The sequence below is a fragment of the Haliotis cracherodii genome, unplaced genomic scaffold (assembly GCF_022045235.1).
Source record: "Haliotis cracherodii isolate W230 unplaced genomic scaffold, xgHalCrac1.p SCAF_3, whole genome shotgun sequence".
NCBI lineage: Eukaryota > Metazoa > Mollusca > Gastropoda > Lepetellida > Haliotidae > Haliotis > Haliotis cracherodii.
In genome coordinates this window covers 26,531,342-26,547,456 of record NW_027266286.1, presented here as the reverse complement: position 1 = coordinate 26,547,456, position 16,115 = coordinate 26,531,342, and the positions used below count along the sequence as shown (strand labels likewise).

Sequence of the window (16,115 nt, the reverse complement as noted above, 5' to 3'; positions counted from 1 at the left end):
TTTAAATCGCCAATCAAGACTGTTCATTTTGCAAAGCGCCATTTTTGTTATTTGACCAGCATGCATTCCTTAGCTTCCTTCTCACAGCTTTCAAGAATAATTTTTGTTGTAGTTGATATTTTTATATAATGTTTTTAGTGACATTAATTTTTTAAACACTTTTATTTATATTTTTAAAGATTTTGCAAACTCAGGACTACTTTTTAAGTTGCAACTGTAAGGGGTGGTGAAACGTCCCTGTGTGTTAGGTAGGGAGAATTTACGTTTCAAGGTTTTACATTTGTAACGAAAATAATTAATTTTCTTGTAGTCACTACACAAAAGGTATAATAAATAGGACATTCCATGTGTCTTGTGAAATATCATGTTTCTCTCATGACACTCGATGAAACATGATATTTCACTCAACACTAAAATATCTTTTACATATTTATCCAAATTCTATTTTTTCAAATATGAACATTGTTAATTTTAACATTATTTAGAATAAATTTTGAATAAATGTGGATACAGTGCACATGTGTCATGAGAAGGGGACGGTTATGAAAACATATTACTTATAATTTGATAGAGGCATGCAAAAATGTTATATAAAATGTTGTGTGTGTGAGAGAGTAAAATATGATACTGTCCTAAAACAACTCTTACTACATATTAATACATCCTAATATGAAATACACCTTTAATGAATTTACAATGCAACTACAACTTTATGCATTATTATCAGTTTTATGAATACAGTGTTACTTTTGTTTTCTGTTATACCTTATTACAGGACGTTTTCAACTTACCAAAGATTTAAAAATTGAGAGTATACCAATTACTGACTGGTTGATTTCAGGTTTCAAGGAATCAATAATGCAAATTATGATTGATTGTTTTTCCATTATATATTAGTATTTATAATAAATTGAATCTGTACGAGTGTGGGTGACAAACACGATCATTAAGCTTCAGAAGATTCTTTCCAGTTTAAGGTCTGTTTCAAAGAATACTAAAACATGATTTGAAAGTTTTTTTTTATTTCATGTTTCTATATACATGCAGTGTGTGTGTAGGCTTTGATTAAACTTTCAGCAATATTCCAGCAATACCACAGTGGGGAAATCAGAAATGAGCTAACACATTATGGGGGAATTGAACTCAGCCTGAGGCATGACAAGTGAACGCTTGAACCACCAACCTACCCCAAGGCCCCTCACAAGTAGGATCGTGTATCATTAGAGTTTCCTACTGTCATTCAGCAGTTATCATTTTCAAAAAGAATGATCAATACTAAATTTTCACCATTTTCCCAAAATACTACGCACACAGAAAACAGAAAGTTATATCCTGTATCTAGTTTGAGTACTTCAACCTTGTACTGATTATATTAATGTCTGGCTTATCATTTCTCCATCACACTAACAGCCTTATAGTCTGTGGCAATATTGAATCTCTAACACATGAGGTCGTATATGTGATCAACGTACCTTTGACGCCAACATTGCACTGACAGAAAGGATAGGTTCCACTGCCATAAACAGCATACGATGGTCCTCCTTGCTCAAAGACGAGTACTTCCTGCAAGAAACAACACCCACGTCACAGACAGCATCACCAAATCGTATTGACCCATATCACAAGAAGCATCGAAGAAAATCCTCTGATTGATGGGAGTCCTAATTTGTTGATGGAGATGGATCAAGGAAAATATCATAGCATTTTCAGCATCGAAGGATCCTTGGATTACTCAAAGACCCGGATGAAATTGGTAACTTTGGCACTAACAGTTCCAAAAATATCCTTCATGACCACTTGGTGCCAGCTAGGACAACTTGTGATCATTTCTACCACTGTTTCTAATATTTGTTCAAATGGGTCTAGGGTAAATGCGTACAATGTCAGTTTTCAGGACCAAAAGCACACACAACATGAAAGTACAGTGAGATGTTTCGACCACTGCAGAACAACGCAGTAAGTGCCAAACATGTTCTTGAACATATTTGCCGTTTGCTTTGTGTCAGGGTTCAACCCTGATGACCCAAAACAGGGACGAGAAATATGTACCTGACGTAAATTTTAATTCAGTGGGGTTGACCGAGCCCCTGAATCAGCTGAAAACAAACACACGTCTGCCAGTGCCCCGGCCTTCTTGCACCCTGTAATCCTCATTGATGCCGAGCGGCTGAAATCGTGGGGTTTAAGCCTCGAAAGTTTTACACACAAACACGACCCCTCATTTCTCCCTTGGACCCTGAGAACTTGCCAAATTAACAAGTTACATTAAATGTGTTTTTATATCTTGGCGTCCAAATGCAATTTTGTGGCGGTTGTTGACGTTTGCAACTTGTTTCAATAGAAGAATGAAGATTGTCGTGGAGCGAGCTCTTGACATGCAAACACCAAACCCTGATCCTATTAGAGAAGAATTTCTTTCTTATGAATCACTCTTTCAACGCTGCTTCTACAACTCTAATAATATCCTATTTTCAAATTATTCATCATTTGACAATAAGAGAATTATATCTGCAGCAGATGCAAAGTTTATTTTGTCAAATGAACGCAACAATTCCGTCTGGATCCACACTGAAGCCCTCTGTTCTTCTTGTCTTGTTTTCAGATTTTATATAATAAACATTTGTTAACCCAAATCTGGAGCAATACCTTTGCACAATCACTGACTGAGATGTCTTGTGTTACTGATAGGGCCTTTTTGAAAAAGCTTCCAGCTCTATTTAACAGAGAATGACTAGAATTACAATCATGGTCAGGGTAGGAAGTAAAGTTCAAAGTTTCATTTTACTTCAACGGACCCTGCGATGATGTCTGAAGTGGTTGAAGGGACACTGTCTCTGGGCAGGTGGCACACAAGGAGCAGCAGTTGGGGTGGTAGTAGTAGTAGTTGTGGTGGTAGTAGTAGTAGTGGTGGTGGTAGTAGTAGTAGTGGTGGTGGTAGTAGCAGTAGTAGTGGTGGTGGTAGTAGGGGTGGTGGTAGTAGTAGGGGTGGTGGTAGTAGGGGTGGTGGTAGTAGTAGTGGTGGTGGTAGATAAAGTGGTGGTGGTGGTGGTAGTAGTAGTGGTGGTAGTAGTAGTAGTAGTGGTGGTGGTAGTAGGGGTGGTGGTAGTAGGAGTAGGAATAGGAGTAGTAGTAGGGGTAGTAGTGGTGGTAGTAGTAGGAGTAGGAGTAGTTGGAGTAGTAGCAGCAGTATTGTAGCAGCAATAGTAGAAGTAGTAGTAGTAGTATAGTAGCAGTAGCAGTGGTAGTAGTAGAAGTAATAGTAGTAGTAGTAGTAGCAGCAGCTGCAGTAGTAGTAGTAGTAGTAGTAGCAGCAGCAGCTGCAGTAGTAGTAGTAGTAGTAGCAACAGTGGTAGTAGTAGTAGTAGTGGTGGTGGTAGTAGTAGTGGTGGTGGTAGATAAAGTGGTGGTGGTGGTAGTAGTAGTAGTAGTGGTGGTAGTAGTAGTAGTAGTAGTGGTGGTGGTAGTAGGGGTGGTGGTAGTAGTAGTGGTGGTGGTAGATAAAGTGGTGGTGGTAGTAGTAGTAGTGGTGGTAGTAGTAGTAGTAGTAGTGGTGGTGGTAGTAGGAGTAGGAATAGGAGTAGTAGTAGGGGTAGTAGTGGTGGTAGTAGTAGGAGTAGGAGTAGTTGGAGTAGTAGCAGCAGTATTGTAGCAGCAATAGTAGAAGTAGTAGTAGCAGTAGCAGTAGCAGTGGTAGTAGTAGAAGTAATAGTAGTAGTAGTAGTAGCAGCAGCTGCAGTAGTAGTAGTAGTAGCAGCAGCAGCTGCAGTAGTAGTAGTAGTAGTAGTAGTAGTAGTAGTAGCAACAGTGGTAGTAGTAGTAGTAGTAGTAGCAGCAGCAGCAGCTGCAGTAGTAGTAGTAGTAGTAGCAGTAACAGTAGTAGTAGGAGTAGTTGGAATAGTTGGAGTAGTACCAGTAGTAGTAGCAGCAATAGTTGTAGCTGTAGTAGTAGTAGTAGTAGTAGTAGTAGTAGTAGTAGTAGTAGTAGTGCGGCTGTGATATAGCCATCAATGGCAGGATTATGTCAACTAATTCTTCAGGTAAACACATTTACTAGTAGTGACAGTAGTGTGGTTGACAGAGTGCTAGCAATGGCAGGATTGTGTCAATTGTCAACTAATTCTTTATCAAAACACATTCCCCTAAGGACAGTCAATCATGTTAATCCAAAGACACTTTCACTTTCCTTAAAATAAGTTTAGAGAAAAGTCTAAAAGGTTGCAAAAACACTTTCGACTGTTTGAGCCAAATACGGAGAAGATTCCTCTTTCCTACCGAGTGTAGCCAGTATACCACACACCATTCCTCCTTGAGCCCGGCATACATCCCACTATATATACACCACCATAGCAGCTGGCCCCATCCAAACACGCCAAGCCTCTCACCCCGACTAAACCACTCTACACAATCAACTTCTCCACAACGTAGCTTTCTTCAACTCTTACAATATTTATTTCTCTAAATAATCTGTCTTGGACCAATCTGCCAATACCTACAAGCTTAAATGCAAGCCTTTTGTGTCATGTTTTAAACAAATTTACAATTTAAACCTATCACTCCTTTCCTTGGTGTCTATGTAAAACCCAAGTTGTTTTTGTCAATCAGTCTGTTGCCAGATGGGTTATTTCAACACATGGTGGGTATTCCTGTTCAGGAAAGAACTAAGACAACAATGTAATGTTTTACACTGTTTACCGAAGTGCAGCTGCCTGTTTGTGACCCGGCTGTGAAAGTAACATGTTGGTTCTAGGGGTGGACAGGAACATCTAGCCTGAAGTCCCGGATGACTGATGTAACACAGTTATCATTACAAGTTTGACATTTGTCGTCACAGAAAACCTAAATACATCAGTGTGGAATTTAGAACCCATGTTAACAGAGGCCATTGTTATGGTGATTGACCGACATCGCATTAAACACCAGGGCCCACATGCACAAAGCGATCTTAGCGCTAAGACTATCGTAACTCTCATACTTTAACAAAGACTTAGGACAGTCGTAGCACTAAGATTGCTTTGTGGAACAGGGCCCAGGGCCTACTTGCACAAAGCGATCTTAGCGCTAAGACTATCGTAACTCTCATACTTTAACAAAGACTTAGGACAGTCGTAGCACTAAGATTGCTTTGTGGAACAGGGCCCAGGGTCTAGTTGCACAAAGCCATCTTAGCGCTAAGACTATCGTAACTCTCATACTTTACAAAGACTTAGGACAGTCGTAGCACTAAGATTGCTTTGTGGAACAGGGCCCAGGGTCTACTTGCACAAAGCAATCTTAGCGCTAAGACTATCGTAAGCCTATGTTAAAGTATGGGAGTTACGATCATGTTAGCGCTAAGATCGCTTTGTGTAAGGGGGCCCAGGACGTCAAGGTGTCTGTTAAGTTAACTTGATATTCTGGTTTTACAATATTTGATTTTGATTTTTGGTTTAATATTCCAGCTTTATGATGGCGGTCTGTAAATAATCAAGCCTGGACCAGACAATCCAGTGATTGATATCATGAGCATTGATCTATGCAATTGGGATCGATGACATGCATCAGCCAAGTCAGTGCGCCTGTCTACCCGATCCCACTGGTCGCCTCTTACGACAAGCATAGTCGCCTTTTACAGCAAGAATGGGTTGGTGACCTACTCTACCCCAGATTTTCACGGGTCAGTCATAAAATACAGTTAACTCCAGTTATAACAAACTCAAACTCCAAACCTGAACACAGTATAACAAACTCAAAGGGACCACTAATTTTAGTCATTAAGTCAAGCAGCATATATATAGCAAATGTCGGGGGGGGGGGACACCAGTATGTTAACGTAATATCCGTCAGTTTGTTATAAGCGAGTTCTTTATAAACATATTTTACTGTACAAACTGAACATCACGACACATCAGCATCTACTCGGTACCAAACAAATGATATAAATTGAGAGGAGTCTTGGGTCCTTAAGGTTTTTGCACAATTAACTTATTTTTACTTAACATTAGCTTTCGACAAGGACAACCTGATTTATAAAGTCCTAATTTCGAACACTGGTGATAGTGAACATAGGGTTTCTGAGGTTGATATTCTTCAATATCTATGTTAGCAAGTTGTCATACTGTCTGTATTGTGGTCTGAAATCACCCTTCAAATGACTTTCACCCGCCATACTCCAAACATCTGACCAGAAAATAATCCACTTGAAAACCACCATCCCTAGGAAACTTGCCACCTGAACAAAGCTCCCCCACCCCAAAAAACAATACAATATTGTGTTACTTTGGTCACTTGTCCACATGCACCATACTACTATCGAACAGTTATCTGAACAAAACACAGCTCTTAACAGACACTGGTCAGCAAGACAGGTTGTTGGACATCATTTCATTTCATGGCATTTAGCCCAGACACTTTTTTTTATTTCTTGTTACAGATTTATTTATTACTGTTTTTTGGTCACAACATATGTTTGCATTGGCAGAATAAAATAGTGCTTAGAGATTTTATTTTTTCCCTCTTAATGAATTATATTTATAAAATAAGTATTGCATATGTGATCAAAATGTAATAGTTCCTATTTAAGTTTGGAGGTACTTGTTTAAAAGGAATGTAATTGAACTATACTTCTCAACTTTTGATAAGAATACCGAGATCTGAGACAATAATTAACTTATCTAAATGTGAACCTATGTTGACATGAAGTTGAAAAATGCCAGTTTCACAAAGACGTCGAATACTACTATGTGTACGACAAGCAATCAGTATCATTCAGTCCCCACATGAACTCAGAATATTCCTATCAAATATTGAGTTGTATTCTTCACAGACAGAGTAGAGTTCTTCAAAAATTCCTAACTATAACAGCCGCTGTGGGTCCAGTCAGTCTCCGCAATTGTAAGATCATCTATTTGTATGAATCCAAACGATGTACTGCTAAATTAACATAGAGTTGTATGAAAATAGCATACTGTTGCTTAGCAACAGGAAGAGCATTATGGTTATCCAAGACATGTTTTAGATGATTTTCACTAACCCTCACATCACTCCAGTGACGTTATTGTTTAGCAGATAACTTTACCTCATTTACCAGCAATAACACTTCCTTTCAAAATGATCATGTAGATATTTACTTGAAAAACACACATGAAAAAAAATAAATACAGTCATGTAATTAGAAGAATTTACTCTAATTACCAGAAATTGGACTAATGAGGATTTCCGGGGCAAAAACTTCGGGGTAACAAAGTGCCCGGATTCCTGACTGACAAGGGCAGTTAAGTTAGTTGTGAGGCAGGCAGCATCCCTTGAGCGACTGCACCAGCAGCCCTGCACTGTGAGGAGACAATGGCAGGCCAGCTATGCCATGACGCATCACTCAGTTGAACTGTGCATCATATTTATATGTATACAGGTGGCACTTTGTACCAACTATAGGAAGGTATTTAGAACATTCCCAAGTCAGAACATATCTCGTGTGGGAACAACAGCAATAATAAGCTGACAATGTGTGTATGGTGAGGTGTGGGTGTGGGTGTATGTGAGGGCGTGGGTGATGGTGTAAGTGAGGGTGTGAGTGTGGGTGGGTGTGGGTGAGGGTGTGAGTGTGGGTGTGGGTGTATGTGAGGGCGTGGGTGATGGTGTAAGTGAGGGTGTGAGTGTGGGTGGGTGTGGGTGAGGGTGTGAGTGAGGGTGGGTGTGGGTGATGGTGTAAGTGAGGGTGTGAGTGTGGGTGGGTGTGGGTGAGGGTGTGAGTGAGGGTGGGTGTGGGTGATGGTGTAAGTGAGGGTGTGAGTGTGGGTGGGTGTGGGTGAGGGTGTGAGTGAGGGTGGGTGTGGGTGATGGTGTAAGTGAGGGTGTGAGTGTGGGTGGGTGTGGGTGAGGGTGTGAGTGTGGGTGGGTGTGGGTGAGGGTGTGAGTGAGGGCGTGGGTGATGGTGTAAGTGTGGGTAGGTGGGTGTGGGTGAGGGTGTGGGTGATGGTGTAAGTGAAGGTGTGAGTGTGGGTGGGTGTGGGTGAGGGTGTGAGTGAGGGTGGGTGTGGGTGATGGTGTAAGTGAGGGTGTGAGTGTGGGTGGGTGTGGGTGAGGGTGTGAGTGTGGGTGGGTGAGGGTGTGAGTGAGGGCGTGGGTGATGGTGTAAGTGTGGGTAGGTGGGTGTGGGTGAGGGTGTGAGTGATGGTGTAAGTGAGGGTGTGAGTGTGGGTGGGTGTGGGTGAGGGTGTGAGTGAGGGCGTGGGTGATGGTGTAAGTGAGGGTGTGAATGTGGGTAGGTGGGTGTGGGTGAGGGTGTGGGTGAGGGTGTGGGTGGGTGGGTGTGGGTGAGGGTGTGGGTGTGGGTGTGGGTGTGGGTGAGGTGAGGTTGAGGGTGTGGGTGAAGGTGAGGGTGTGGGTGAGGGTGAAGGTGTGGGTGTGGGTGAGGGTGTGGGTGAGGGTGTTGGTGAAGGTGAGGGTGAGGGTGTGGGTGTGGGTGTTGGTGAAGGTGTGGGTGAGGGTGTGAGTGAGGGCGTGGGTGATGGTGTGGGTGAGGGTGAGGGTGTGGGTGAGGGTGTGAGTGAGGGCGTGGATGATGGTGTAAGTGAGGGTGTGAATGTGGGTAGGTGGGTGTGGGTGAGGGTGTGGGTGAGGGTGTGGGTGGGTGGGTGTGGGTGAGGGTGTGGGTGTGGGTGAGGGTGTGGGTGAGGTGAGGTTGAGGGTGTGGGTGAAGGTGAGGGTGTGGGTGAGGGTGAAGGTGTGGGTGTGGGTGTGGGTGTGGGTGTTGGTGAAGGTGTGGGTGTGGGTGAGGGTGAGGGTGAGGGTGTGGGTGTGGGTGAGGGTGTGGGTGAGGGTGTTGGTGAAGGTGAGAGTGAGGGTGTGGGTGAGGTGAGGTTGAGGGTGTGGGTGAAGGTGAGGGTGTGGGTGAGGGTAAAGGTGTGGGTGTGGTTGAGGGTGAAGGTGTGGTTGAGGGTGTGGGTGTGGTGAGGGTGAGGTTGAGGGTGAGGGTGAGGGTGTGGGTGTGGTGAGGTTGAGGGTGTGGATGTGGGTGTGGTGAGGTTGAGGGTGTGGGTGAAGGTGTGGGTGTGGTTGAGGGTGAAGGTGTGGTTGAGGGTGTGGGTGTGGTGAGGTTGAGGGTGTGGTGAGGGTGTGGGTGAGGTTGAGGGTGTGGGTGTGGTGAGGTTGAGGGTGTGGGTGTGGTGAGGGTGAGGTTGAGGGTGTGGATGAGGGTGTGGGTGTGGGTGAGGTTGAGGGTGTGGTGATGGTGTGGGTGGGTGAGGTTGAGGGTGTGGATGAGGGTGTGGGTGAGGGTGTGGGTGGGTGTGGATGAGGTTGAGGTTGAGGGTGTGAATGAGGGTGTGGATGAGGGTGTGGGTGTGGGTGTGGTGAGGGTGTGGGTGGGTGTGGGTGTGGTTGAGGGTGTGGTGAAGGTGTGGGTGTGGTGTGGGTGTGGGTGTGGGTGAGGTTGAGGGTGTGGTTGAGGGTGAGGGTGTGGTTGAGGGTGTGGTGAAGGTGTGGGTGTGGTGTGGGTGTGGGTGTGGGTGTGGTGAGGGTGTGGGTGTGGTTGAGGGTGTGGTGAAGGTGTGGGTGTGGTGAGGGTGTGGGTGTGGGTGAGGTTGAGGGTGTGGTTGAGGGTGAGGGTGTGGTTGAGGGTGTGGTGAAGGTGTGGGTGTGGGTGTGGTGTGGGTGTGGGTGTGGTGAGGGTGTGGGTGGGTGTGGGTGTGGTTGAGGGTGTGGTGAAGGTGTGGGTGTGGTGTGGGTGTGGGTGTGGGTGAGGTTGAGGGTGTGGTTGAGGGTGAGGGTGTGGTTGAGGGTGTGGTGAAGGTGTGGGTGTGGTGTGGGTGTGGGTGTGGGTGAGGTTGAGGGTGTGGTTGAGGGTGAGGGTGTGGTTGAGGGTGTGGTGAAGGTGTGGGTGTGGTGTGGGTGTGGGTGTGGGTGTGGTGAGGGTGTGGGTGGGTGTGGGTGTGGTTGAGGGTGTGGTGAAGGTGTGGGTGTGGTGAGGGTGTGGGTGTGGGTGAGGTTGAGGGTGTGGTTGAGGGTGAGGGTGTGGTTGAGGGTGTGGTGAAGGTGTGGGTGTGGTGTGGGTGTGGGTGTGGTGAGGGTGTGGGTGGGTGTGGGTGTGGTTGAGGGTGTGGTGAAGGTGTGGGTGTGGTGTGGGTGTGGGTGTGGGTGAGGTTGAGGGTGTGGTTGAGGGTGAGGGTGTGGTTGAGGGTGTGGTGAAGGTGTGGGTGTGGTGTGGGTGTGGGTGTGGGTGTGGTGAGGGTGTGGGTGTGGTTGAGGGTGTGGTGAAGGTGTGGGTGTGGTGTGGGTGTGGTGAGGGTGAGGGTGTGGGTGTGGGTGTGGTGAGGGTGTGGGTGTGGTTGAGGGTGTGGTGAAGGTGTGGGTGTGGTGAGGGTGTGGGTGTGGGTGAGGTTGAGGGTGTGGTTGAGGGTGTGGGTGTGGTGAGGGTGTGGGTGGGTGTGGGTGTGGTTGAGGGTGTGGTGAAGGTGTGGGTGTGGTGTGGGTGTGGGTGTGGGTGTGGTGAGGGTGTGGGTGGGTGTGGGTGTGGTTGAGGGTGTGGTGAAGGTGTGGGTGTGGTGTGGGTGTGGGTGTGGGTGTGGTGAAGGTGTGGGTGTGGGTGTGGGTGTGGTGAAGGTGTGGGTGTGGGTGTGGGTGTGGTGAAGGTGTGGGTGTGGTGAAGGTGTGGGTGTGGTGAAGGTGTGGGTGTGGTGTGGGTGTGGGTGTGGGTGTGGTGAGGGTGTGGGTGGGTGTGGGTTGGTTGAGGGTGTGGGTGGATGTGGGTGTGGGTGTGGTTGAGAGGGTGTGGGGTGTGGTGAGGGTGTGGGAGGTGGGTGAGGTGAGGGTGTGGTTGAGGGTGAGGGTGAGGGAGTGTGTTGAGGGTGTGGTGAGGTTGAGTGTGTTGTTGGTGTGGTGTAGAGGGTGAAGGCTGTGGCTTTACGCCACTTTTAGCAATATTCCAGCAATATCACAGCAGGGGACACAAAGATATAAGCTTCACAAATAGTACCCATATGGGGAATCGAACCCAGGTCTTCGGCATGACGAGCGAACGCTTTAACCACTCGGCTACCCCTGCCCTCATCACATGACTGACTAGTTAGTTAGTAAATAATCATTTCAAAGCACTCATCTCATCTTACAACAATCTCTCCCATCTTTCCCCACTAGTTCACCACATACTAATTCCTTATTCTCCCCAAACAATGATAGACCTGTGGAGATCTTGGGTTCAGCAACCCATGCCTGCAGTAAGAGACAACTTTGCTTGTCGTAAGAGACGACTAACGGGATCGGGTGATCAGGCTCGCTCACTTGGTTGAAGCATGTCATCGATCACTGATAAATCACTGGATTGACTGGTCCAGTGACTTAGTTGATTGTGTCATCGTACCCTGACAGCGGATTACTGGATTGTCTGGTCCAGCTTGGATCGTTGCTCACAATATCAATCACTGGATTGTCTGGTCAAGACTCGATCATTTTCAGACCGCCGTCATATAGCTGGAATATTGCTGAGTGAGCAAAACAACAAACCAACAATGCTAAAAAACTAACTGTTCAAACACCCCCATTCCCCATATCCAGAGCCTATTCTGATCCAACCAAGCTCCTCTTGCACATCGCGTGCAATGGACTCTGTTCCATGCCAGGGCCGTCCACACCTGTATCTCAGACTATCAATGTAAACCTGCTGCTGATGTTGATTCTGTGATTGCCTCGATCTGTGTCCACCTGATCCAGCAGTAAGCTGTCTATCGTTCTGTAAGTTTGTATTGAAACAACTAAGAAATGCATATGGGTGTGCCGGTCTATACGAAAATGTTTACAAGATTGGGATAATATTTGTTTTCAATGTTTCCAACAGGTGGAATGTGTGAGAACTTTATCGTGCCAAAAACTACATATCACTTCTCAATATTGCCCTTTGAGGAAATAAGCAGAGTTTACTCTCCATTGTGCACATATCCTGTTTCTAAATGTTTTTGATTTGCAATATTAGTAAACGTAAAACATAAGTAAGGTATACAGCAATCAGTTCACCAAATAGAATGAGGATACATCAGCGATAGTAAAGAAATAGAATTACTTGTTTATAGATGGCCTTTTAAGTTTTATGAGAAAACAAATATAATTATTCTGGCCAAATCAGCATTAAAAATATTCTTTTTAAAAAAAAAAAAAAAAAAAAAAAAAAAATACTTTAACAGATTCATTGAAGGTCATTATCAGTTTTCCAGAGAATATCTTTCAGCATGGTTGGAAGTATCCATATTGACAATAGGAGTCAGTGAGTGAGTGAGTTTGGTTTAACGCTGCTTTTAACATTATTCCAGTTATATCACGGTGTGTCAGCTTAATGTGGGAGGAAAGCCCGAAGTGATGCAGGTCTAAGACGTTTACCACTTTGGTGAAACCCACGAGCACGGGTATGGTGCTGACAAACCTAGAAACATAATCGGGGCGAACCGGGATTCGAACCCACAATCATAGGTTTCTGGCGTGCCCAAGGGACGCAACTCTGCACAGCGAATCACGGCGCCTTAGACGACTGGGCCACCCGTGCCCCCATTGACAATAGGAGGAAATGACTATATATATTGTGACTGACTGAAGTCTTTTGTTTATATACACACCTGTGGTGTTGTTGAATAAATGTTTATATTCCCTATCTCGTGAAAAAGTAACAATAGGGAGAAGAGAATTATATGAATAGATAACTGTTTATTTATTCAAATTCAGTTTTCCATGCCATCCTCTGATGTTAATCATCCATCAAATTACTTATGTTGAAAAGTTTTGTGAACAAAATCAGAAGTGCACGCCTAGCTCAAATTTAAAGCATTTGTCTATATAGTTTTCACAAAGTTCTTTCTTTAGGTGGTAAGAAATTAGTCTCATGCCACATCTCTTAAAATAGAACACATAATGTTTAGTCATGTACATGTGAAAAACACACATTCTATAAATTGATGACAAAACAAGAAAACATTTGCTCTTAATTAACCTGAAACTACAAAAAGAGAAAAGCAAATACGTGAGAGATTGATCACTTGATAAACAGGTGCTAAATTGAAGAATGGTACACAGGCATTATTTAGTGAGCTAACTTTAGGAATTCTGCCAAACACAATAGCACCGGAGCATAATACACTGCCTCCCCTACTGCGAACACCAGCTCTCCTCTCCTGCACTCGGAGCCTGGACGGAGCCTTGATGGAGTGGGGATGTGGCGACCACTAGAGAGTAGTTTCACATTTGTAGAAGATCTTGGTTTTACAAAATGTAGTTACTAAGAAATAATTTGTTATTTATTAATATTTTAATAATTAATATTTTATTTTATAATTTATATTATTTTGTCGCAAGTTCCGATGTTCATACAGTTTGGCCCTCACTCTATAAAGGTTCATACTCCATTGTACTCACACAAAGTGAAGGTCAATTCTTAAATACATTACACATTTACAGTACATTAAAACATTAATTTTAAAAAGTTGCCAATGATAGCGAATAGGTTATGATGAAAATAGCATACACAATTCATTTTTTATTACCTTTTTTCACTTTTATTACAATTCTAAAGCTTGTTTTAGGAAATTCAACTCTTCCAACATTTTAATATTTGTTTATGTCTCTTGCCTTTTGGCATACTTGACATGAAAGTCTGAGAAACAAACTTAGGTCTGCTTGATGCATGATTAACAAGGATGTGACTTCAAAATTGGGTACAGAATGTCAGAAGTTTGAAATACCTCAAAAACCAGAAAGGAATAGATTTTTTTCAACACATTGTTTCAAGGTATTATTAATATTGCTAAACAGGGCATGTGTGGGAATGGGTGTTTTGTTGATGTCAGCAATATGGCACTGCGCGAATACAGACAACATGAATATGTCATATTTACTTTCAATCTTCATGCAGGATAATTGTTTAAGGTGTTTGCCAATTTTGTAAAAGGAATTTAGGAACAAATTTCTTTCAAACATTAACTTTAATCTGTTTATTCAGCATGAATAATCAATGGCTGAGAGCAATATTAATTGTTTATGTTTTGACATTGTCAAAAAGAACATTCATATATTTTTCAGAAATACGAACCGAAAAGTATGGAAGACAAGTTTTATAAAAGGTCTGTAAAGCTACTCAGTGGTAGATTTCAATCTGTTGCATACAATGTCCCTGCAAAATACTTTCATGAGAAGGCGGCTTAGAGTTTTATAATCTCCTTTTCTAGGTTTGTATTTTAGCCACAAAAAACTTTTATAATATATTTCCATCAGTTATGATTAAATATTTATATTACTACAACCATTCTTGAAAATAATGCACACTCTTATTGTCGGGAATAGTGTTTTTTAATTCTTTTGATTCATTTTATGTTGTCTTTCAAATATTTCAAATTCATTTAATTTTTTGATTCAAATATTAAAAATTGTATGTTCCATTATAACCATAACATACATCTTCCAAACCTATATGCAGTAACAAAAGGTATATAACAAACTCAAAGGGACCACTAATTTTGGTTCATTATAACTGTATGAGTTATATGCATATATACAGCAAATAGCAGTAACAAAAAATAACAGTTAGATATTCGTGATGTTCATTATAAACATAGTTTACTGTACTTCGGTTTGATATAATATGGAGAGCTGTTAAATTAACCATTCTTCTCCTGTAAGGTATAATAATAATAGTAATAATAATAAAAATAATAAAAAAATAAATAAATAAATAATAAAGTGAGTGAGTGAGTGAGTGAGTGAGTGAGTGAGTGTTGTTCTGTGCCAGTCAGCACTATTCTAGCTGTGTCACATTGACCTGAAAGAATTGCCAGGGCCAGCCAACCCAGTGACTGAAACCATGAGCAACAGGCCACGCCCCCCGGGCATGATGACCTACAGCTGCCAGGTCACACATTGTGTACACCCAGCCCGCCTCACTGAGCTCTTGTGACATGCAGAGGCTATTGGGGACCTCGTCTGCCCCTGAGTGAAGGAATGGTGTAATACTCTCTATTTAGATGCCTCTAAATTAACACTTACACATTGGTCTGTGTGCAAGAGGGAGGATACTAGAAAATCCCTCTGCCCAAGGCCTGTATCAGATTAGAATATTTATAAATATTATCAGGTAAAGAATTTAATTTCTTTGGACAAAAGAACAAATTCTTGAAGATTTGAATCTTAATTATAATGTTTTTTGTGGTGGCGGTAATGAGTCGTGGGTCCATTATCTTCAGAAAGATCTTTGAAGATGTGCCATGTTCTATTCCTGAAATGTTCCTGCATGTGGTTTATAGATCTTAACAGCCCTTTTTGTCTTTGGCAGATATATCAGGTACTGCCTACAGCAAGTTGCTTGTTGTCACTGTTCAGTTTCATCATCATCAAAACAACACGAACCGCGTTGGTCACCTGCCAGGAGTGGAGTACGTGAAGATGGCAACAAGATGTAGAGGTGGGGTGGGATGGGGGTTCTGGGAGAGGCTTCATCGTGTGGTTGGTCAGGGGGGTTTGTAGTCTGTAGTGGGTGGGTGTCTGTTCATGAGAGGCTTCATTAGCTGCTTCGGCAGGGTAGTTTGAAGTGGGTGGGTGGGTGGGGGTGGGGGTGGGTGGGGTGGGGGTGTTCTGGAGGAGGCTTCATTAGCTGGTAGGGCAGGGTAGTCTGTAGGGGGTGGGAGGGGGGGTTCTGGAAGAGGCTCCATTAGCTGGTAGGGCAGGGTAGGTTGTAGTGGGTGGGAGGGGGGGTTCTGGGAGAGGCTACATAAGCTGGTTGGTCAGGGAAGGTTGTAGTGGGTGGGAGGGGGGGGGGGGTTCTGGAAGAGGCTCCATTAGCTGGTGGGGCAGGGTAGTTTGTAGTGGGTGGGAGGGGGGGTTCTGGGAGAGGCTCCATTAGCTGGTGGGGCAGGGTAGGTTGTAGTGGGTGGGAGGGGGGGTTCTGGAAGAGGCTCCATTAGCTGGTGGGGCAGGGTAGTTTGTAGTGGGTGGGAGGGGGGGTTCTGGGAGAGGCTCCATTAGCTGGTGGGGCAGGGTAGGTTGTAGTGGGTGGGAGGGGGGGTTCTGGGAGAGGCCCCATTAGCTGGTGGGGCAGGGTAGGTTGTAGTGGGTGGGAGGGGGGGTTCTGGAAGAGGCTCCATTAGCTGGTGGGGCAGGGTAGTTTGTAG

General features: G+C 44.0%; 1 protein-coding gene across 5 annotated transcripts in view; it reads right to left on the bottom strand.

The window, feature by feature from the left end:
* Nucleotides 1-16,115, bottom strand: part of LOC139475122 (rho GTPase-activating protein 20-like) — a 247,204-nt gene that overhangs the window by 147,127 nt on the left and 83,962 nt on the right. For all 5 annotated transcript variants that reach the window (XM_071258375.1, XM_071258376.1, XM_071258379.1 and 2 more), the window contains one exon: nt 1,473-1,563. In XM_071258375.1, the coding sequence (XP_071114476.1) occupies nt 1,473-1,563 (91 nt within the window). The remainder of the gene's footprint in view (nt 1-1,472; nt 1,564-16,115) is intronic.